The sequence below is a fragment of the Conger conger genome, chromosome 17, assembly GCF_963514075.1.
Source record: "Conger conger chromosome 17, fConCon1.1, whole genome shotgun sequence".
NCBI classification, from domain to species: Eukaryota; Metazoa; Chordata; class Actinopteri; order Anguilliformes; family Congridae; genus Conger; species Conger conger.
Window position 1 is genome coordinate 17242564 of NC_083776.1, and position 22064 is coordinate 17264627.

Consider the following 22064-nt stretch of genomic DNA (forward strand, 5'->3'; position numbering starts at 1 on the left):
TAGTTTCTCTGTGGATTCACACTGAGAACAGCATTCTGGGAAACAACAGTGGCATCTGAACAACTCAGGCATCTGAAGCTCTGATGCAGAGACAGACAAACTGATCGACAGACAGACAGACAAAGAGACAGACCGACTGACAGATTGACATACAGACAGGCGGGCATGTTTCAGCAAGCACCTGTATTCTTACACCATGAAGGTGACACCAGAGGTGTTATATTCAAAATTCTGAAGAATATCTATTATACAGAATCCACCAAGGCATCTAGATTAAAATTGTTTTAAGTTCCTCCCAATTGGTGGCTAGTGAGAGAGCCAATTAGAATTCACACAGCAGTAGATGCATTCTTGGGAGTAAGGAAAATGATGGGCCTAGCTGGACTGAAACTGAACTTCATGACACTGAAATATTCTGGTGTGGTATAAACAGAAACATTGATTTAACCAGTTACATTGCAAAATCACACACAACACCCAATGCTTTAAACAGTGCTTCATATAGAAAGCCCATCTCATGAAAAAGTGCACCAAAAAGTACTGAAGTCAAACTTTAGATCAACTATGATCAACCAACGGAATTCAGGCCCCAAGTAAGAGCTGGGAATTGGCGTAAAAATAATAAAAACAGGGTGCTAGAAGTCCTGGGGGTCTCAAGACTGCTTCAAGCCTACTGCAAAGTTTCAAGTAGAGCTGCAATCTGTGCTGGACCAGCCTGTGGATCTATCTTTAGCCCTGGCAGGCAACTGAATGGAAGGACCATCTTATCTTCATTGCTGTCATCGAGGCTGGCAGTATTTTTAGGGGACAGCAACAGCTGCGAAAGCATTTAACGGTCTTCCATGAACAATGACACTCAGGGTGTCTCAGGACTGAGCGTGTCAGAGACCGCGAGCCTGGAGTAGAGGGAGCACAACCCGACCGCGGGGCCGTCAGAGAAAACGAAAACATCGCAAAATCTAACAGAGCGAAAGAACGCGTGCCACGGCAGCCTCGCAAGATGGGCGCACCGAAGGAGAGGAACTGACAGGAGAGTGTTTTTTTTCGGGAGCGGAAGGATTACTACTTTGAGGAGGACAAACCTGAACGGACAGCCAGGCAGACAGGAGACTATAACCAGCGGTGGGAGAGTAGCGTAGCGCACAGAGTGGTGGAATGTACGCTGAGGACGGTCCCTGAGGTTTGCGGAGAGGTAGGTCAAATACCTAGTACGGCGCGCAGTGATACAGGGGGCAGGGGTCATTCTAATTAAACCAGAGCAGAGGAGACGGGGGTTAATCTCCACTTAGACCCTGTGGGAATCTCACAGCGATCTGGGACCAGCCTCCATGAGTGCCTGGCTAGAGGAAGAATAGGCCTCTTGGGAATGACCAGACCTGTGAGCTTTCCAGCCGGCTCCTGGTCTCCTACATTGCCATTCTTGATACTGAGCCATAGAGACTTTGAGGCTCTTTCAAAATGACAGGCGGTATTAGATTTTACAGTTAAATGCATTTACTGTGCGAAATGATTCAGCAGATTGACCAGATATGATTTTCAGATGAGTTATAGACACTGTAGGAGTCAGAAATTCAATATATCTGCCAGTTTAAAAAGTAAAAGCAAATCTACCAACTAATCTCATTATAAACTCCCACCTGATAATAAATCAAGTCCATGTACATACATGGATAATTCTGGTGGCAGATTTCACCTTATACCACAAGCATGATATGCCTTGCTGGTTCTACGAGGTCTAACAGGGAACTGAGACATGCGTTAGGAATGGTTTACGCTGCTGTACGACGCCTGTCCCGGGATCGTCTTCCCTGACAGGACAGCTGTGTGTCAAAGGGACCAGAACCATGTGAAGAGAAGCTAGCGTTGGCTTGGGTTGTCCTCTTAGCAGGTACCCCAAAAAAATGGTTCTTTGGCTGGTCTTCATAATTATTTATAGAACCCTCTATCATAGGTGTGAAGTGTGAAATCTCCCAGACAAAGAACCATTTTGCTCAATGAAGAACCCTTTAACTAGACTGGTTTCTTCTGTGGAATCACAGGGTTCCTATTGGAATCACTTTTTCTGAGAGTGCAGTCAGGGATACATGAAGTCGGATCCAGAAACTGGGTAACGGTAACCTCTGAGAACAGATAAAACTAAGAAAATCAGAAATGTTCTACTGACAGAGGGAGTTTCTTTCTGTTTTTGGTACACAGAAAACCAAAATAATCCAGAGAAGGGCATTTTAGATTTTGGCAATCAGCCAGCCCGGGTGGGGCAGGCTGTGGGCATAGTTCTCATCCCGGGGTAGCGAAGCTGTGCCGGCCTGTGTTTGTGTGAGCACGTGTGTTCCAGGGGGTGCTTTGTGATACCTGACACAAGTGCTCTCCCAGGCCTTTATTTAGGCAGACTATTTAAAGCTCTTTCCCACTAAAATACAGCACCAGCTGTGCTGCAAACGCTGTGTTGTGAAAGGCGGTTATATCTCCTCCTCGCTGACTTCCTGATTCGGCTCAAGCACAGGGATGTGGGGGATGGGGTTGTTGCACAAAATGCAATCCAACCACCTTCAGAAGACTTCGGGAGCTTTCTAATCCCTGTGAATATCTCACTAAATCAGACGGGGGAGCTAAAAGTAAAGCTATTTGTGTTCCAAATGAGTCAAACTATAAACATTTTCATGACCTAGTCTTGTTGTGTTGTTGGTGTTTGTCATTGCCAAAGCAGGTGTAAATTAATATCCAACAAATTTACAAGCACAGGGCTAACAAGTCTTTTTTTGGATAAGTGCAAAGAGGTAAACGGGTAATGTGCCTTTAACCCCTTATAGGTGGATGCAACCTGCATGTTACATTTCCCTTAACAGACGGATGTGATGCCAGCACATTGTATTTGATCATTTTTCAAAGCGTATGACCGTTTAAATGCATTGTGATTCCTAGGCTTTTCTATAAGGTGCCTTAGTCCATAATGGGATAAAATGGTGATAGTAAGCAGCTTACATGCATTTTTGTATTTCTACAGCATTGGGCAGTGAAAGGAAGAGGAGAGCACAGGGTGGTTTTTGGGGGAGACTACATGCCTGTAACCTGTGGAAGGTGAGGCTTGCAAACGAGCGAAGATGGACGTGTTCGGCGGCGCGCCTCGCTTCTTGGCCTACCCCCGGCCGGTGATCGTACAGAGCGGCACGGACGCCGCCCTCAAGTGCCAGATCGGTGGAGACCCCCGGCCCGCCGTCATCTGGGAGCGGAACAACGAGCGGATTCACCCCGAGGCCCGCTACCGCTTGTTTGAAGACGGGAACGTCTACAACCTCATCATCTCCGGGGTGACCAGTGACGACAGCGGCCAGTACATCTGCAAGGCCAAGAACAGCATCGGGGAGACATACGCGGCGGCCACACTGAAGGTGGAGGGGGAGGCGCAGGAGAAGGAGCTGAGGGAGGAGAACAAGCCGCGCTTCCTCATCAAGCCGCTCTCCACGCGGGTGGGCCGGGGCGAGGACGCCGTCTTCTCCTGCAAGCTGTGGGGGAAGCCGCTGCCCGAGGTGGTGTGGGAGAAGGACGGCAAGCGGCTCAACGAGATCTTCGAGAGCACGCACTTCAGCGTGGGCTACCAGGACGGGGGCTGGTTCCAGCTGAAGATCTTCAAAACCAGAGCCCCCGATGGTGGGGTGTACACCTGCAAGGCCAAAAACGAGTTTGGGGAAGGGCTGGCGGGGGCCGTGCTCCTGGTGGACGCAGGCCCAGGGCACGAGGAGGAGGCCACCCGAAACGGCTACGCTAACGGGCACTGGAAAGCGCAGCAGGGCAAGGCTAGAGGAGGCAGGCAGGTGGTCAGTCGGCAGCGGGAGGAACCCCTGCCTCACTCGGCCAAAGTGAAAATGTTCGCCGTGACGGAGGGCAAGCACGCCAAGTTCCGCTGCTACGTGACGGGGAAGCCCAAACCGGAGATCATCTGGAGGAAAGACGGCCGGGTGATCTTGTCGGGGAGACGTTACCTGTTGTACGAAGATCGGGAAGGTTATTTCACACTCAAAGTGCTCTACTGTAAGCAGCAGGACAATGGGGTTTACGTGTGTGCAGCATCCAACACTGCCGGGCAGACACTCAGTGCTGTCCACCTTACTGTCAAAGGTAAGAAAAACATGGTTAATTCTATTAGTGATGAAAAAATAGACTGCAACCCAGGGCAGACCAACGTAGGCCTTAACAGAGCACCAAAAATATATTTTCAGGACTTTTACTGTTTGGTATTGCTTGGCGATATGTGTATGGGTCTTAAACTCCTTTTGTAAAGGGTCACAGTCTCTGCTAATTACCTTTCAATCAGCAGTCAGTTTAAGCTTTGGAAACATGGCTGTAGACTGTATTCAATCAATGACTTTAGCACCTAAGTGCATGGACACGTCAGAAACCAGCAAACACTGCGGGTATCCAGCATTGAATTGTAGATCCCTGGCTTAAGGCTATGCACTGAATACCGCATTATGTGCTATGCATGGGCGTAAGTATGGAGATGCCTTCATAATTGTAAATGCGCCGCTATAATCCTAGCAGCAATGACGGATGAGACTTAAAGGATGCAAACATTTTCCTGTGCCAGCTGCCAGTGTAATCTGTCAGTTATTTGGCGCCTGCCGTGTCAAAACATCTCAATCCCTAATCTGCTGGAACATTAATGAGATGGCGGAACTGTGTGAAATGCACTCTGGGAGTTCTAATGGCACCTGACCGAGCCAGGCTTGTTGAGATGGCGGCCGCTTCAGCGGATAAAGAGTCTGCGATCTCGCTTAGGTTCTGAAAGGTCTAGGGGCTGCCCATGTGACCGCTAGCTCAGTGGGGGGGTGGTTAGGCAGATTGGGTTTCTAGCATGGCTCACGGAACATTCTAAGCCACAGTCTTGGCAGACAGCACAACATCGCAGGCAGGACGCAAGCAGAGTAGCGCTTTAACACTCTTATAAGCAAAAATTCAATAATGGCTTCAGAATGTTAATGAAAGGAGGGTAACTATACACTCAGATAAATGGCCAGGTTCACTGATACTATTATGGCGTCACTTTCAAACTATGTATTTCCTATCTAACGCTGCAATATGTTAAAAGTCTTTCCAAAGTTTAGCCAAAAGGTGTTGCTTAACTTTCTCAATGACAAATCAATTCAAATTAAGAATAATCTACCCAGCCTTTCATTATTATATACACTCACCGAGCACTTTATTACACCTTCTTATTAATGCAATTATCTAATCAGCCAATTGTGTGGCAGCAGTGCAATGCATACAATCATGTAGATACGGGTCAGGAGCTTCAGCTAATGTTTACATCAACCATCAGAATGGGGGAAAAATGCGATCTAAGTGACTTTGACTAAGGAATGATTGTTTGTGGCAGACAGGGTGGTTTGAGTATCTCAGAAACTGCTGATCTCCTGGGTTTTTCACGCACACTAGTCTCTGGAGTTTGCAAAGAATGGTGTGTGTGTATATATATATGTGTATATATATATATATATGTATGTATATATATATATATATATGTGTGTGTATATATATATATATATATATATATATATATATATATATATATATATGGATAGGCTACAGCAGAAAAATAAATCTAATAAATACCTAATAAAGTGCTCATATTTTTTCATGGCCAATATCATGCTAATTTCACATGAGCCTTGTCATCTAAGGTTAGTTTAGTGCTGGGTAACTAGCATAGCTAAGTTTCTGTGGGACTGGTAATGCATTAGCATAGCTTAGTACCTACTGGGTATTCTTGCTTACTAGATCTGTTACTGCGTCAGCATGGGTGTGGTGCTGTATTAGGTTAGCATAGTACTGAAAATCATTTACACCCATTGTAAATCATTCTCACCAGATATGTAGTAAGATCTTTTTTTCTCAAAAGTTGAGAAAAGGGTTTTTCAATAGGAAAAGCCTCATGAAATATTATTCCACATCAAAAGCCCAACCCTTTCATTATTGACATATTACTGACAAGTTACTGTATTATACACATTAATTAGTCACTTTGTGAAATGCTGTAATACACACACTACTCAGTGTGAAATAGTGTAATATGCACACTATTCTATGTGAAATAACCGGACTAATTAGCCTGTGTGAAAAAGTGTAATATACAGATTAATTAGTCAGTGTGAAATACTGTAATATACCCGCATATTAGTTGGTGTGAAATACTGTAATCTACACATTAATTAGTCAGTGTGAAATACTGTAATATACACGTATATTAGCCGGTGTGAAATAACACACATAGTACTTGAGCAAACTGCTCCGTGCAGCAGCCCTGAGCTTTCCCTATTGCGCTCTGCCTTTTTAAGAGTGGACATGTGTACTGACAACTGGCCTCCTACGATGTGTGGCTAAATTTAGCGTCTGAATCAGGCAGTGGGATATGAGAGTGGTGGGCAGCACTAGGGCCTGTAAATGCAGGGCAAGGAAACGTCGGGGGGTTTGGGGTATACCAGAGTAACCTCTTCGGAGCGATGCCCTGTCAGCATAGCTCATCTTACACACCTGCACCACTACTGTCACAGAGTGGGGGAGGGGGGTTCAAGGTTACACACAACAGGTATAAAGAGCAATCAGCAATAATTGGAGCTTTTATTAACCACAATATTAGTTTTACATTTTACATTTGTATTCCATATTGAGCATAATATGCTGAAGGCAAGGTACAGATTACAGATTGTTGTACATCCTGGTGTTTCAAAGTTGAGCCCTCATTTTTCTTCAGATCCAATGACAAATGTTTGTTATTGTTATAGATTTACCAAATGCATATTTCTATTGGTAGAAAACTGAATTGAATACAAATTTCAGTTCAGTATTCAAATTAAAATAATATGAATTTGGTAAATATGCTGAGTTATCTGTTGAATAAATGCAGATAGGCAGAATGATTTTAGAGGCTAACTGCTCACTTATACAGTGCCTTAACAGATACCAAACCATGAGGCCCATCCGCACACTGGAACAGAGCCTTAACAGATACCAAACCATGAGGCCCACTCACACACTGGAACAGAGCCTTAACAGATACCAAACCATGAGGCCCACTCACACACTGGAACAGAGCCTTAACAGATACCACACCATGAGGCCCATCCACACACTGGAGCAGTGCCTTAACAGATACCAAACTGTGGGGCCCATCCACATACTGGAACAGAGCGTTAACAGATACCAGACTGTGGGGCCCAACCAAACACTGGAACAGAGCCTTAACAGATACCAAACCATGAGGCCCATCCGCACACTGGAACAGTGCCTTAACAGATACCAAACTGTAGGGCCCATCCACATACTGGAACAGAGCCTTAACAGATACCAGACCATGGGGCCCCATAGTAATCAAGGATTTAAGGAAACATGAATAACGATTTTTCTGGAATTGCAGTTAGATCCTCCGGGTATCTACAAATTAAGTTTGCGCTTAATGTGCTTGCCGTGCCTCAGCACAGACTCTGCCTTAAAGGTCACTGCTGTTTTCAGACTACACTGATCTTTCAGCTGCTTCTCAAGCTGTTTATGCCTATCTGTACTACAGGATAAGATCAATCAACTGCCATTGCTAACTGTTACTAGCCAAAGAAACCTTGCACCCTGTAACAGGTTTCATAATAACTCCAGTTATATAGTAAATTTGGGCATTGTGTCAGGTTGCATGCACTGTCAATGTGCCTCACTTTTTTATTATAGATTTTTCCATGATACTATTCATGGAAAAATTCAGTGGCTGGCAACAGCAAAAATATACCTGTCAGGGGGATACGCATTTGTTTCTTCTGAATGTTAGCACGCATACGTGCCAAGCATGTTAGATCCAGGTCCAAGCAAGTCTCTCTCTCTCGCTCTCTAAATTGACTAAACCTACATTACATTATAGGCATTTGGCAGACGCTCTGATCGAGAGCGACAGATAATCCTGCATTCTGATCCGGGGCAATGCAGAGCATTTCAGGTTAAATATATTGCTCAAGGGTACTGTACAACGGCAGTGCCCCAAGCTTGGAATCAATCTCACAGCTATGAGTTGAAAGCACTATTACACAATAATTCACATGCTCTCTCTTGTTTTATATATTTTACTCTCTTGTTTTATATATTTTACTGTTTTATTTTTATTATTACTTCAAGTTACAGGAAAAGGTACTATGCTGAGTGTCATGTGTTCAGTGTTAGTAGTAAACTTCAATGAATTTAATTTATTTCTTTTTTTGCTAGAGCCACTAGTTCGCTTTAAGCAGCCCCTCAGCGACTTGGAAGTGTTCGAGCGGGAGCTGGCCGTCCTGGAGTGTGAGGTGCCTGAGGACTCCATCCCCATCACCTGGTACCTGGAGGACCGCAGGTTACACCCCGGTTCCAAGTACGGCATGGAGGAGTGGGGGACGAAACGGCGGCTCACTATCCGAGACATCGGAGCCGATGACGACGGCATCTACCTGTGCGAGATGGCGGACGGGGGCAGGAGCATCGCGGAGGTGGCCGTCAAAGGTAACTGTCTCATGCTGCCAAATTTGTTGCCGAGGTATGAGGTTCCAGCAATGGCTGGACATCTTCAACCATTCCCTCAATCGTGTTAAGAGGTAGGGCTGGATGCCAACGTTTCTCTTTTTTGCAGGCACGATAGTGCGCAAGCTCCCGCGCAAGGTGGACGTTCTGGAGGGAGAAAATGCAGCCTTCTGCGTGGAAGTGGAGGAGGAAGAGATGGAAATCCACTGGTACAAAGATGGGGTCGAATTACGGGAGACCCACCAGACCATCATAAAGTCCTTTGGGAAGACCCACATCCTAGTGTTTGTCAATGCCTCACCCCAAGATTCCGGCAAGGTGACCTTCATTGTGGGCAGATCCAAGACTTCATCACAGCTGAGAGTGAAAGGTTAGAATAACTGACATGTGTTTATAAATATATTTTGGTGTTATGACTATGTGGTCAGACCAAAGACAACACGGCAGAGGTTATTGAGTTTCACTTGAGGAAGGGCGCAACCTCACGATTGAGTGGTCGAGATCAGTCTGGTACAAACCCAGCCTGCTCTTCACTGCCTTTGCTCTATAATGATAGAGACAATGGGCCTCATGCAAGAACATTTTCATATTCTTATCATAAATGTCTTGTAGTTTTTTCATACTTTTTCAACCAATGCACCTAACTTCAGACAAGTGTCTTGTCAATTATAATACAGTAGATACGTGTGTACTATAGGTGTGTTTTGTCAGATAGATGGCCAATGGGATTAACAAGAACAAGGACCATGGATAAAGTCTTTTTTTCTCCTAAACTGTCCATTAAAATATGCTTCTGACAACATTTGAAACGAGAAATTAGCAATGCAGTTGCTGAATCTTGATTCATATTCAAATTCCTCGTTGTATAAGTCCGAGTTTGGTGTGCCAGGCAAGCTGTACTGACATGGACTGCAAGGCAAGACAACCACACTTAAATGTGTTCCTACCTTAGAAAGAAAAAATAAATAAGAGAAAATCTGTGAATGAAATCACCTGTTTTAAGAGATGTAAGTTAACTAAGAACAAATCCGTTTGAGTGGTTTTTGCATGAGGCCAAATCTGTAGATGGGTAGAGGGTGAAGAGGGTTTACTAGGGGATCCATGGTGTCCAGTCAAATTCCTACATATTTACTGTATATTGCTTGTTTCAAGTTTGCTTGACAAGTTACAATTTCCTACCCCAGTGATGACAGTGCACATTGACATTAATATGCAATTCCTACTTTATTAATCTTGAACCTAGTTATAAATATTTGGTATGAATCTCTCTTCCTTGTCGTTTCAGCGGTCAGGCACAGTTCCCCCAGCTGTCCCGTGGGTGTGCAGATTAACACCGAGCGGGCAAACGCAGCACTCCTGTCCTGGCTCCCGGCCCAAGATTCGCGGAGGAACCCTCCCTCCGGGTACGTGCTGGAGAGGAAGGAGGAGGGCTCCCACGAGTGGCTGCAGTGCCTGACCACCGACTCGGCCACTGCCGTGGAGATCCTGGGCGACAGTGTCCCCTGCGAGGCCGACTACCGCTTCCGCATCTGCAGCGTCAACAAGTACGGCAGGAGCAGCCACGTGGAGTTCCCCAGACCAGCACATCTGGGTAAGCTGAGGTGTCCCCACGAGAGTTCTGATTGGGCAAGCAGCTCACCAGGGTAAGCCTGGGTGTCCCCACAAGAGTTCTGATTGGGCAAGCAGCCCACCAGGGTAAGCCTAGGTGTCCCAATGAGAGTTCTGATTGGGCAAGCAGCCCACCAGGGTAAGTCTGGGCGTCACCACGGGAGCTCTGATTTGGCGAGCAGCTCACCAGGGTAAGCCTGGGTGTCCCCACAAGAGTTCTGATTGGGCAAGCAGCCCACCAGGGTAAGCCTAGGTGTCCCAATGAGAGTTCTGATTGGGCAAGCAGCCCACCAGGGTAAGTCTGGGCGTCACCACGGGAGCTCTGATTTGGCGAGCAGCTCACCAGGGTAAGACTGGGCGTCACCGTGAGAGCTCCGATTGGGCGAGCAGCCCACCAGGGTTGGCCTGGGCATCACCACACCATCAGAAATAAAGGTATGAAGAGTTCCAAAAAAGACACAAATGATTGTCGCATTTGCCAGGCAGAATTGTAAAATCTGTACCTTTTTTGCTTGGAAAACCTACTAATTTGTACCCAAAGAGAATATTACTGTTCTTTCAGAGTACACTTTAAAAGTCCTTGAAGAACAAAAATGTACCTCTGTCAATTATTTCTGAGTGTGCATGAGTGTTCTGTTTTGGCAAGGAGCCCACCAGAGCAAGCTCTTAGAGTCCTGATTGGACCAAAGGGTGATGAAATGTCAGTTGCTTTTGGAAGTTTTACCGAGCCCTCAGGATTCTCACCTGTTTTCAGTTCCGGGAGCTAAAATCCAAACACCGCTGCAAGACGCCCTGGTGCCCGAGGGGCAAGACGCCACGTTCACCATCGAGCTGTCCGCTGCTGTCATCGGGACCTGGTTTCTGAACGGCGTTCAGCTTCAGGATGACGAGCGGTTTGCTATGCGTCGCTCCCGCACACACCACTCTCTTCGCATCAGAGCCGTACGGGACACGGACAACGGGGTGGAGATCACTTTCATTGCCTGTGGAGTCAGAGATTCAGCAGCTCTGTACATTCAAGGTATATCACAGTACTGCATTCTACACATACATGTACTGTATATGTATACCTTCATTTATATGCATAATACAGTACACTGTATATTACATTACATTAATGGCATTTGGCAGATGCTCTTATCGAGAGCGACATACAGTTGATTAGACTAAGCAGGAGACAATCCTCCCCTGGAGCAATGTAGGGTTAAGGGCCTTGCTCAAGGGCCCAACGGCTGTGCGGATCTTATTGCGGCTACACCGGGATTAGAACCACCGACCTTGCGTGTCCCAGTCATGTACCTTAACCACTACGCTACAGGCTGCCCTACTCGCCCTACTATATATGAGTATATTATCAGACACAAGTAATCTATAATGTGTGCCTCTGTAAAACAGAATGCTTAAATTAATACGGCCCATCCGTCTTTACTGATGATGACAACTCATTGACAGCACACTGCTGTGTGCATTTTCATAAACAAACCATCCGTGCCACTATTTAATTCACAGCTCCTCTGGTGAAGTTCACACCTCTTTCTGAGATGGACAGAAATAAATTTGTTGAAGTTGGCAACCCAATCGTCCTGTACTGCGAGCTATCAGACCCCGCCACTCCGGTCCACTGGTACAAAAATGGAGTAGAACTGCACACAGTGGAAGGCCTTAACATCCAATCAGAGGGCAACATGAGGAGGATCGTCATCCAATCAGCAGAGTTCTCCCATTCTGGAGTGTACAGCTGTGACGCTATTGATGATGTCATTAGATTTAACGTGGAAGTTGAAGGTGAGTTCGAGTTGATATATGCAGGATTGTGTATGAGGAGTTACACTCTTAAAATTTTACATGTTCCCAATTCTCTTTTCTCTGAAAAGACTAACGCAGTGATCAGTCAGCTGTGACATTGATTATCATGCAGCTTATGATATGATCAAACCCTTTCGCGTTAACCAATTAAACACTCGTAGCGCCCCCTGTGAGGTTCTCGGCCCTTCCGGAAGTAGCGAAGAGCAAGTCCGTTGAAGCGGGAGGCCCCATTTTACTACACTGTGAGATCTCAGACCCCAGTGCCCAGGTCAGCTGGTACAAGGATGGGTTACAGCTCCTCCCACAATCTGGAGTAGAGATCCAATCAGAGGGCACTGCGAGGACACTGGCTGTCCCGTCTGCTGACATTCTCCACACTGGGGTGTACAGCTGCAAGACAAAGGGCGATGCGATCAAGTTCAATGTGGATATCAAAGGTGATTCAAAGTTATCTGCTCTGGCTGGATGAGAAATTAACCAAAAATAATACACAGAAGCAACTAACAACGCAGGCCTTTTTTTTTTGTTGTGTAACTCTCTTGATTCCCTCTTTTACAAAAATCAAATCAGCTCTACTGTGCTCAGCAGTACTAAAATAACGTTTCACCTGATTACCATTCCTAAAAGAAATTTCACAATATTAAACTGTGGATTTGCTTGGAAATTAACACAAAAAGGTCATAACAGTTACACAACACAATTATTAACCGCTGTATGCGTTATTCTTACAAAATATGAAAATATCTGTAGCTCAGCCTGTGAAGTTCTCAGCAACCCCCGAAGTTGAAAGGAACAAGTCCATTGACGCAGGCTGTCCCATTGTACTACACTGTGAGATCTCAGACCCCACTGCCCAGGTCAGCTGGCACAAGGACGGGGTCGAGCTCCGCCCACAATCTGGAATAGAGATCCAATCAAAAGCCACCATAAGGCGCCTGGTTGTGCAATCGGCACAGCTGTGTCACTCTGGGGTGTACAGATGCGAGACATCCGATGATGCGGTCCAGTTCACCGTGGACATCAAAGGTGACATGCTGAACGGCCATTCTGAAGGCTTTTTCACAAATGATGGTGCACGTGTAGACACAGCTAGCCCTAGTGGTCTTACATGCACACTGTGTCAAACTTTGGCGTAATCCTCATTGAAATAGTCCCAAAGAAATAAGACCGTTTGACTGCTTTGAAAGCTAGTCAGAAATACATGCTTTGTTTCCGCTATAGCTTTTCTGGATTTGCTTGACGCAATTAGAACTTAATTTCAGTGGATTTCTCAGTAAAAACTAAAATTAGGATTATAGCTGCTGTGCACTTGATGACACTGTTGTAAATCGTCACCTGTAGCTCCTCCGGTGAAGTTCTGCAGCATTCCCGAAGATGAGAGGAGCAAGTCCGTTGAAGCAGGCCACCCGATCGTCCTAAACTGCCAGCTGTCAGACCCCAGCGCTCAGGTCAGCTGGTTCAAGGATGGGTCAGAGCTCTTTCCGAAGCCCGGCATAGACATCAGATCCGCTGGCATAAGAAGAACGCTGGTCGTTGAATTTGCGCGGCTGTCTGACTCCGGAGCATACTGCTGCTCGACGGCAGATGACACCGTCCAGTTTAATGTAAAGGTCAAAGGTGACATCTGGCTTTTTATGTCTTTCATTGATAATTTGTTTCCTTTACTCTTGCAATGAAAACCGAAATGTCTTATTTTCTCCATAAGGCACTCTTTAAACTGACAAAAGCTAAGTTTGTGCAATAGTCTATAAGTAATGGAGTAATCAAAGTATGGTTTTGTTACTTTGGCTCACCTCTATGGATGTGTATGTTTAATGAGGTCACAAGGACTAATACATGATTTCTATATTAATAATCTAGCGCCACCAGTGAGGTTCTTAAACCTTCCTGAAGAGGAGAGAAACAGGTGTGTTGAAGCAGGCTGCCCCATCATACTACACTGTGAAATCTCAGACCCCACCGGCCAGGTTAGCTGGTATAAGGATGAAAAGCAGATCCTCTCCCAAACTGGAATACAGATCCAATCAGAGGGCAAAACAAGGACACTGACCATCCAATCAGCCGAGGTATCTCATGCTGGGGTGTACAGCTGTAAGACAACAAGTGATGTCATCCAGTTTAATGTGGACATCAGAGGTGATTTGTGTTGATATTATTTTCTGCTGTGCAAATTGAAATCAGCCAATTACATTTCTATGGAAGCTGCTATTCTCTGTAAGATCGTTCTCTTTGTGTCTTTGTCCAATCAGCAGAGGTGTTCCACTCTAGGCTGTACAGTTGTGAGATATCCGATGACACTGTCCAGACCATCATGGACGTCAAAGGTGACAAATGCCTTTTTCCTTCTGCGTGTTTAAAATTAACCCAGTGCATTTGTACAGACATGACTAACTATGGCGGTCTTTTGTGTTCTCTGTGATGCTAATTTGGAGTGTCTCCTATGGGTACTGTTATTTCATTCATGGCTACTGCAGTAGGTTGAAGTAGATTTTAACAAATAGCCTTTATACCTGATTCAACAAAAAATATTTTTTTCAAATTTCTGGGCAAGCTTCTCTTAAAAAGTAATGGTAGTATATTTCATGAACAGTGGCAGACTGCGAGCTGAAAATAGAGGCTGGAATCTTTCCTTAAAACTGGTTATTGTGATATATTAATTTCTTTAATCATCATTCAAGCCATTAATCTGATGAATAATCAACTACTTGGTAATTCTACCTAGTAGAAGCTACTTCTTTAACTCCATCTTATCTTGTCTTACAGTAGCATCTTGCTTAAATTGCTAAATTGTGTAATATGCATCAGAATTGGAAATTGGTTGGAAAGGTAGCAGATTGAAATCTTAAAATCTTGGATCTAAAACCAAAAAAGGATGTCTCTCCAAGGATGTTCTTAGTTTTTTTCTACTTGGCTGGTGCCGCACATTTGGATTTTGCAGCTTTAAGATTATTAAGCCAGTTGTTAAAGCTCTTTTTTGGGTGTTGGACCTCAGATTGTGATAGAAAAGAGAGATGAGCACATTTTTCTCTTCATTCTTCTTCAAAGCTGCGATTTTCAAGACTTCTAGAACGCGTAATTTTCCTCTTTTTAATAGATCTTTATGGCTAGCCAAGGCTCTATTTCTAAAAAAAAATTCCAATGAGCACATTGAAAATGTAAGAACACACTGATGAATCCCAATTTGTGTATGTGCTAAATTCAATTTTCCCAGTTTGCACGCATCAATTTTCAGGAGCAAATTTTGGGAGCACTCTACAGCCTGGCTTCCAAGTATTAATATTTAGTTTCAAAATCCAGTAGTGTGGACTTGCTGGTTATTTCCCACCAATCACTACACAGCAAAGTAAAAGTGAGCTGCAGCACAGAAAAAGAAGAGTGGGGGTTACCATTTTCTCTTCATTCTTGCCCATTCTTCCAGGAAGTATTGTTATTAGTATTGTGGTCTTCCTGATCTTGTTGAAGCAGACTCCATTGCTGTGGCCTGTTGTTCAGCGGCATCCTAATCTTGCCTTTTCTACCACAGTCGCTATAGCTCAGTGCTAGCCCCTGCGCTAAGCTAACTTCTGCTCCAACACCAGCTTCAGCAATTTATTTATTTTTTGAACAAGTTTGTAGACTTGTTCCTTGTGTCTTAATATGTCCCTTGTCTCTTAAAATGTTGTATGTTATTCACTCATGCACTTGCTAGCAGGATTTGGCGAGGATGCGTTCTCATATTCCATATGTACAGGGAAAGATCCCTCTCGGTTCTTACACGTGGATAATCTCTAAGACACACCGGCTGTGCAGGCCACATCCTGATTAATGTTCTATGAAGCACCTGAGTTGCCATGTTCAGCCATTTTTGGGCCAGATGCTGCCGAATTCTAGATCTCAGGGGGCTCAACAAATATCTTTGTCCCCTGAGTTGCAGGATGTTGACAGCCCCCAGTTGGTAAAAGGTGATTGGTTTGCCACAGTGGACCTAAAGGATGCATTCAAATAACCATATGGAAGGGTCATTGGAGGTTCCTGTGATTCAATTTCTAAGGCAGATTTTGCATCCTCCCCTTGGGGTTTTCCCTGGCACCCCACACTTTTACCAGGTGCATGGATGTAATTCTAGCACCCCTGCACCAGCATGGGCTGAGAATCCTGATCTGCACAATTGGCTGATCTGTGTCCACTTGGAGCAGCAATTCCAACGTCACATAACCCTGCTCTTATTCATAGAATATATTCAAGCATTGGGCCTCCAGGCCAACGTAAGGAAGAGCAGGTTGGAACCCTCCAGGGAAATACTGTTCCTGGTCATGATTCTGGATTCCAGGACTATGACTTTAGCTCTGACAGCAGAGAGGCTGCCTCTCCCAATTCCAGCCAGGGGCAAAGGTCAGCTGGAAGCTGTGTCACCGCCTCACCGCTGTGTCACTGTCTGGTAACAGTGTTGAGGGGGTACATTGACCTCATCAATCCACACAGACAGACAGACACACATGCCAACGGGAATTTGGGCACATTCAACAAGGGGCATGGCAACCTCGTGGACCCGGTGGTGGTGCGTCTCCCTTGCAGACATATGCTGCAGCTGCTTCAACATTCTCTCAATGTTGCTGTGGGCACCTCATTTGGGGAGCTTGTGCCCGGTGCAGCCCCAACTAGTGGGTAAGCATCACCTACGGTCAGCCTTGCGTCTTGCAGGCTGAGCAGCTTTCCACCTCTCAGTCTGGCCCTTGTGTCTGGCTGGGCCTTACCTGTTGGTGTGTAAATAGTGTATATATGTATATAGTTTCTGGATGCTACTGCTCCATCTCCTCGCGGTGTGGCTTACAGTTAACCCGTACATATGGAATATGTAGGGTGGAGATATATGAAAAGAGAATCCACGTGTATGGTCCATGGGGATCCGTCCCTGTACATATGGAATACGTAGGGTGGAGAGTCTCTTCACTCAGAGAACCATGGTTACAGTTTTTGGGGCTGGCCAATACAATGCCTTATTGTATACAATATCTACTTATATTTAAAAAGATTATTATTATTACCATTACATTTCCGAGTTCCATTCATAAACTGGCCATTGGACAGGACTGGCTCACCAGCCATTTTCTTGGCCTGCCCTTTGCCCAACCCCCTCTCCCCCTTCCTAAAGGAAAACACTGACATTAACGGTCAGTTTAAGTAAGAATTCAGTCTCTGGTAAATCAAGCTCATGAGCCACCACTTAGTGTTTCTGGTCTGAGCCCACATCCTTGCCTTTAATGAACAAATGAAAATGGAATTAATGAATGAACAAGCAGAAAGGGGGGAATGGATATGCTTGTGAATGCAATTTCTTGTGTAATGATAAAGGTGTTTTCATTGCACCTTTTTTTGGCTTGTTTTTCAGACCAGAGATCTGGTCGATCCTCTTAAATATCTTACCTCTGCAATGGAAATTTCTTTCAGTTTTCTAGAAACTCTTCAGTCCAGGGGAATATTTACATTAATTTAACAGCTGATACATGAAATAGTTATCTAAAAACAACATAGGCATCAAGAAACATTTTAATGAGATGTTCTTTAAATGACATACAAAGGGAAATGTGGTTTACTGAAAACCTTTCTGTGTGTACACCAACATAATCATAGCTGCATCAGTGGAGGTGTCAGCAGAACCTGAAGCAAAGAAGATCAAGTACACCGAAGAAGCCTCTCCCACTGCCCCCATCTGTGAGGTCATAAACCCCACAGCCAAGGATGAAACCAAGCCCCTCCCACAAATTGGTCAATACATCCACTCAGAGGGCACCATGGAGAGAGACACTGACCAATCAGCGCAGCCACCACATTCGACGAAGTTGAAAAAGACCAACAGTCAATCAGGTCAATACATCCAACTAGAGGGCACCGTGGAGAAAGAGACTGACCAATCAGCACAGCCCCTTTACTTGACTCATTTGAGAAAGAACAATAGTGAAACTGGACAATACATCCAATCAGAAGGCACCATGGAGAGAGTGATTGACCAATCAGCACAACTCCTTCACTTGAATGACTTGAGAGAGTACAATAGTGAAACTGGAAAATACATCCAATCAGAAGGCACGATGGAGAGAGTGATTGACCAATCAGCACAGCCCCTTCACTTGAGTCACTTGAGAGAGAACAATAGTGAAACTGGACAATACATCCAATCAGAAGGCACCATGGAAAAAGTGATTTACCAATCAGCACAGCCCCTTCACTTGAGTCACTTGAGAGAGAACAATATTGAAACTGGACAATACATCCAATCAGAAGGCACCATGGAAAGAGTGACTGACCAATCAACACAGCCCCTGCACTTGACACACTCAAAGAAAACCAGGACTGAAACTAGACAGTACATCCAATCAGAGGACACCATAGAGAGAGTGACTGACCAATCAGCACAGTCCCCTCTCTTGACTAGCTTGAGAAAGAGCAATAGTGAAACTGGACAATACATCCAATCAGAAGGCACCACGGAGAGAGTGACTGACCAATCAGCACAGCCCCTTCACTTGAGTCACTCAAGAAAGAATGGCAGTGAAACTGGGCGATACATCCAATCAGAGGGCACCATGGAGAGTCTGACTGTCCAATCAACACAGCCCCTGCACTTGACTCACTCGAAGAACAGGACTGAAACTGGACAGTACATTCAATCAGAGGACACCAGGGAGAGTGTGACTTCCCAACCAGCACAGCCCCATCACTTGACTCAATCCAGAAAGAACAGCAGTGATGCAGATGAAGATGCCACAGCATTTAAGGTGGATGTTGAAGGTGATTTACACAATCAGCTCCATCAAAATAGCAAACACCGATGTGAACACATCAGGCTTTGCATCCAGTTGTAATGCTGTAGTGCATTTTATTTAGGGTATATTTGGCATTGGTTGAATACCTTCCACAGTGCAACACGTTGCTGACCAATGTGTTCATAGTATTAAGATGATGTCACTTGAATAGCTGGGTGCCATATTGTACAGATAGACTAACTGCTCACTAGCACAAAACCACCCACAACTATGTGGAGTAGAATTAGAAACACGTAAAATGATCCATTTTTCTGTTCTTGATTTTCTTCGGAAATGGTGACAACGACAACGTGGGTAATTTATGATTGTTAAAAAACTAGAGTAGGCAGTTGCGTTTTTATAGAATCCCAGTCGTGAGAGAGAATGAGGGAGAGGATACGAGGAGTTTAAGCCAAGCCAGGAGGAATTTCTGATCACTTCATGCAAGGTAGAATCTGGCCAGATCAAATTGATTAATGCCAGTGTTGCCAATCTAACATTAATGTTAGTATCACGTTACTGAAGCAGTGTAATATAAGCCGGTTAGTTGGCTGGTTAACTTTAGAAGAGAGAGATCCTTATCTTAAATGAGCACACTGGCCACTCTGTTAGTAATCTTGACTTGTCTGTCATTTGGCTAAACAGCTCTGTGGCTGCAATAAATGTGCTGTAAGATTAATCAGCCACCTCAGCTACATTTATGATATCTTCCCTTCCAGGCAAACAGGAGTGGCAATTGTCAAATTGTGTTATGTTCATGTGGTATGGATCTAATCAATTGCTAAGATTTTTTTCTTCCTATTGTCTCCGTGATAGTTGATCTAAAGTGTCTTTATAATGTTGGTATTGGTTGTTTCTGGTTGTCATTTGTGATATTTTGTCTGCATGCCTTGACGGAGGATAGTATTTTAGCCAGCTGGTGCAGTGTTCATATGTACAATATGGCCGCGGTTCATTTTGAGTGACATCATAAAATACTATGAATAGATACATTGCATTTAACCAGGTTCTTTCAGTTTGCGTTTACATTTCTAATCGACTGTATGATATGCCACAATTCTGGGACTTATGTCCTGGTGATTCATATCAGCCAGATCATACACTACTAAATTTATATAAATCTTTATTGTAAAATTTCCAAGAGAAAATGTATCCCTTGCAAGTCAAGGCTCTCTTCTTAAATTCAAATACACAAAACTCTGCAAGTAATACTGTAGTGCATTTTCACAGATATTTTAAGGTATTTACTGCTGACACAGACAAGAGACAGTACACAGTAAACAAAAAGGACTTAAGTTCTGTGCTACCATTGCTTACTTTTCAATGGTAATATGACCATAACATAAGAACATAACTTAAAACAATCCTATCTCCACTGGTGAACTTCACAGCACACCCTGAAGATGAGAAGAGCAATTTTGTTGAAACAGACTGGCCCTCTGTGCAACACTGTGAGTTATCCGATCCCACAGCTGAAATCAAGTGGTCCAAGGATGGCCAAAACCTTCTTCTACAGAATGGAATAGACATCCAATCAGAGGGCACCACAAGGGGACTCAGTGTCCAATCAGCAAAGCTGTCTCACACAGGCTCGAATAGTTGTGAGACAATGGAAGATGCAAGGCAGTTTCATATGGATGTCAAAGGTGACTAGCAGCTAGGTTTCTGCTGTGTTCCAGAAGTAACCCCACTCACTCCTGCAAAAGTGACTAACAAATGAAAGCCTTGTGCTTGTCTTGGCATTTATTACAAATATCTAGTGACCCAGGTCCTCCATAAATACCCCACCTCCACCCACATCCCCCCTCGAAATTAAAACAAAATCATACATCTAAATGTCATCTTTAGTGTGTGCAGAAAAAAAATAGCATCATCTTAACCAAAACTAGTCTGGAAACTTCCATTTCCTTTTAATGAAAAGAATGTTTTATACAAATTTAACCCCTTAGCTCCACCAGTGAGATTGTCCGCACTTCCTGAAGTTGAGGAGAACAGGCCGGCAGTTGAAGCAGACCGCCCCAGTGTACAGCACTGTGAGATCTCAGAGCCCCCGGCCCAGGTCACTGCACAGGTCTACCAGGATGGGCTACAGCTCCTCCCCCAGGCTAGTGCAGACATCCAATCAGATGGCAGCATCTCGGGGACTATAGCTGTCCGCTCCACAGAGCTCTCACCCTCTGGAGTTTACAGTCGTGAGACAAAGGATGATGGCGTCCAGGTTAATTTGGGCTTTGAAGGTGATTTCCAAATTATCTCTTTATCAAAGTTATCCGAAATTAACCAAACACATTTAGCCAGAAGCGACTAACTGATGGCATGTATTGCGTTTGGCTGTTCATTACAAACATACATTTTTTTGACACATTTATTCCACTTAAGAGAGGTGATGAAATGGCTAAAACGACAAAATCAGCCATTAATTAGCACTTAAATCCCAAATGCAAATTTATGAGTACTCTTTGGAGGTTCCCATTGGAGGTTTCAAACTTTTCAATAGCCACAATAAAGGTATTTATTTCCAAAGAGGAACTCTGCAGTCCAAATTTCAGATTGGTTATTTGCACGCAACACAAATGCATCTAGACACCAATATTCACTATGTACTCTAGGGTATCGTCTTTTACATTCTTTACTGTCATGTTGTCCTGTGAGTACACAATGTTTGTGGCTTTGAGGAGATTCGGCACTCAATGTTACATGTCCCTGGGTATTGTTTTAAGCATTTTGTAGCTTCTGCCTTGGGCACTCTTGTTCTCTCTGCATTTACGTTCTTTGATTTTGTTTCTCAGCTCAAAGGAAAGAGTAATTGTTTGCTTAAACATGCAAGTTGCAAGTGGACATGATTAGGCCTGGTTTTCCTTGTGTGCATGAGCCTCTTCACAATTTGCGGCTGAGTTCCTTTCACCGGGTTCAATCAGTGTTTATTGACTGAATTTACCTCATTTTACGTGTTAGATTTTAATTTTGGTCTTACATTACAAAGTTTAATGCTCATAAGACATGTCTCACACATTTCCATTCACAGTTCCTGGTGCCCCTCTTTTGCATCTTGGCAATTATATTCTCTTTGTTATTAATAATGGTATTTGTATAAACTGTGAATATTGTACCTCAATATCTGTTCCAGCGATAATTACATGATTCAATTATATACTTAATGAAATACGACCCAATACATTTTTATGGCTGCAGCTATCATGATGTTCTGTTTTTGTGTGGCTGTGTACTCCTGAATGCAAGACATTTCAAACAAACAAAACAAATATTTGCTGAATTCCCACAATGCTTTTTATTATCGCAACTAGATATGCTTTTTAATTGCATCTTTAACATGGCTTAGCT

The 22064-nt window shown here is 44.2% G+C and overlaps 1 protein-coding gene across 12 annotated transcripts in view; it reads left to right on the forward strand.

The window, feature by feature from the left end:
* Nucleotides 1-862: 862 nt before the first annotated feature.
* Nucleotides 863-22064, forward strand: part of obsl1b (obscurin like cytoskeletal adaptor 1b) — a 77115-nt gene continuing 55913 nt past the window's right edge. For 2 of the 12 annotated variants that reach the window (XM_061226567.1, XM_061226569.1), the window contains exons 1-15: nt 863-1192; nt 3005-4116; nt 8239-8508; nt 8636-8896; nt 9812-10117; nt 10889-11155; nt 11644-11919; nt 12102-12377; nt 12691-12966; nt 13282-13557; nt 13801-14076; nt 14190-14264; nt 17551-18708; nt 20114-20368; nt 20672-20959. In XM_061226567.1, the coding sequence (XP_061082551.1) occupies nt 3102-4116; nt 8239-8508; nt 8636-8896; nt 9812-10117; nt 10889-11155; nt 11644-11919; nt 12102-12377; nt 12691-12966; nt 13282-13557; nt 13801-14076; nt 14190-14264; nt 17551-18708; nt 20114-20368; nt 20672-20959 (5275 nt within the window). In that variant the 5' untranslated portion in view covers nt 863-1192; nt 3005-3101. The remainder of the gene's footprint in view (nt 1193-3004; nt 4117-8238; nt 8509-8635; nt 8897-9811; nt 10118-10888; nt 11156-11643; nt 11920-12101; nt 12378-12690; nt 12967-13281; nt 13558-13800; nt 14077-14189; nt 14265-17550; nt 18709-20113; nt 20369-20671; nt 20960-22064) is intronic. The other 10 variants (XM_061226568.1, XM_061226571.1, XM_061226573.1 and 7 more) reach the window with 10 other exon arrangements.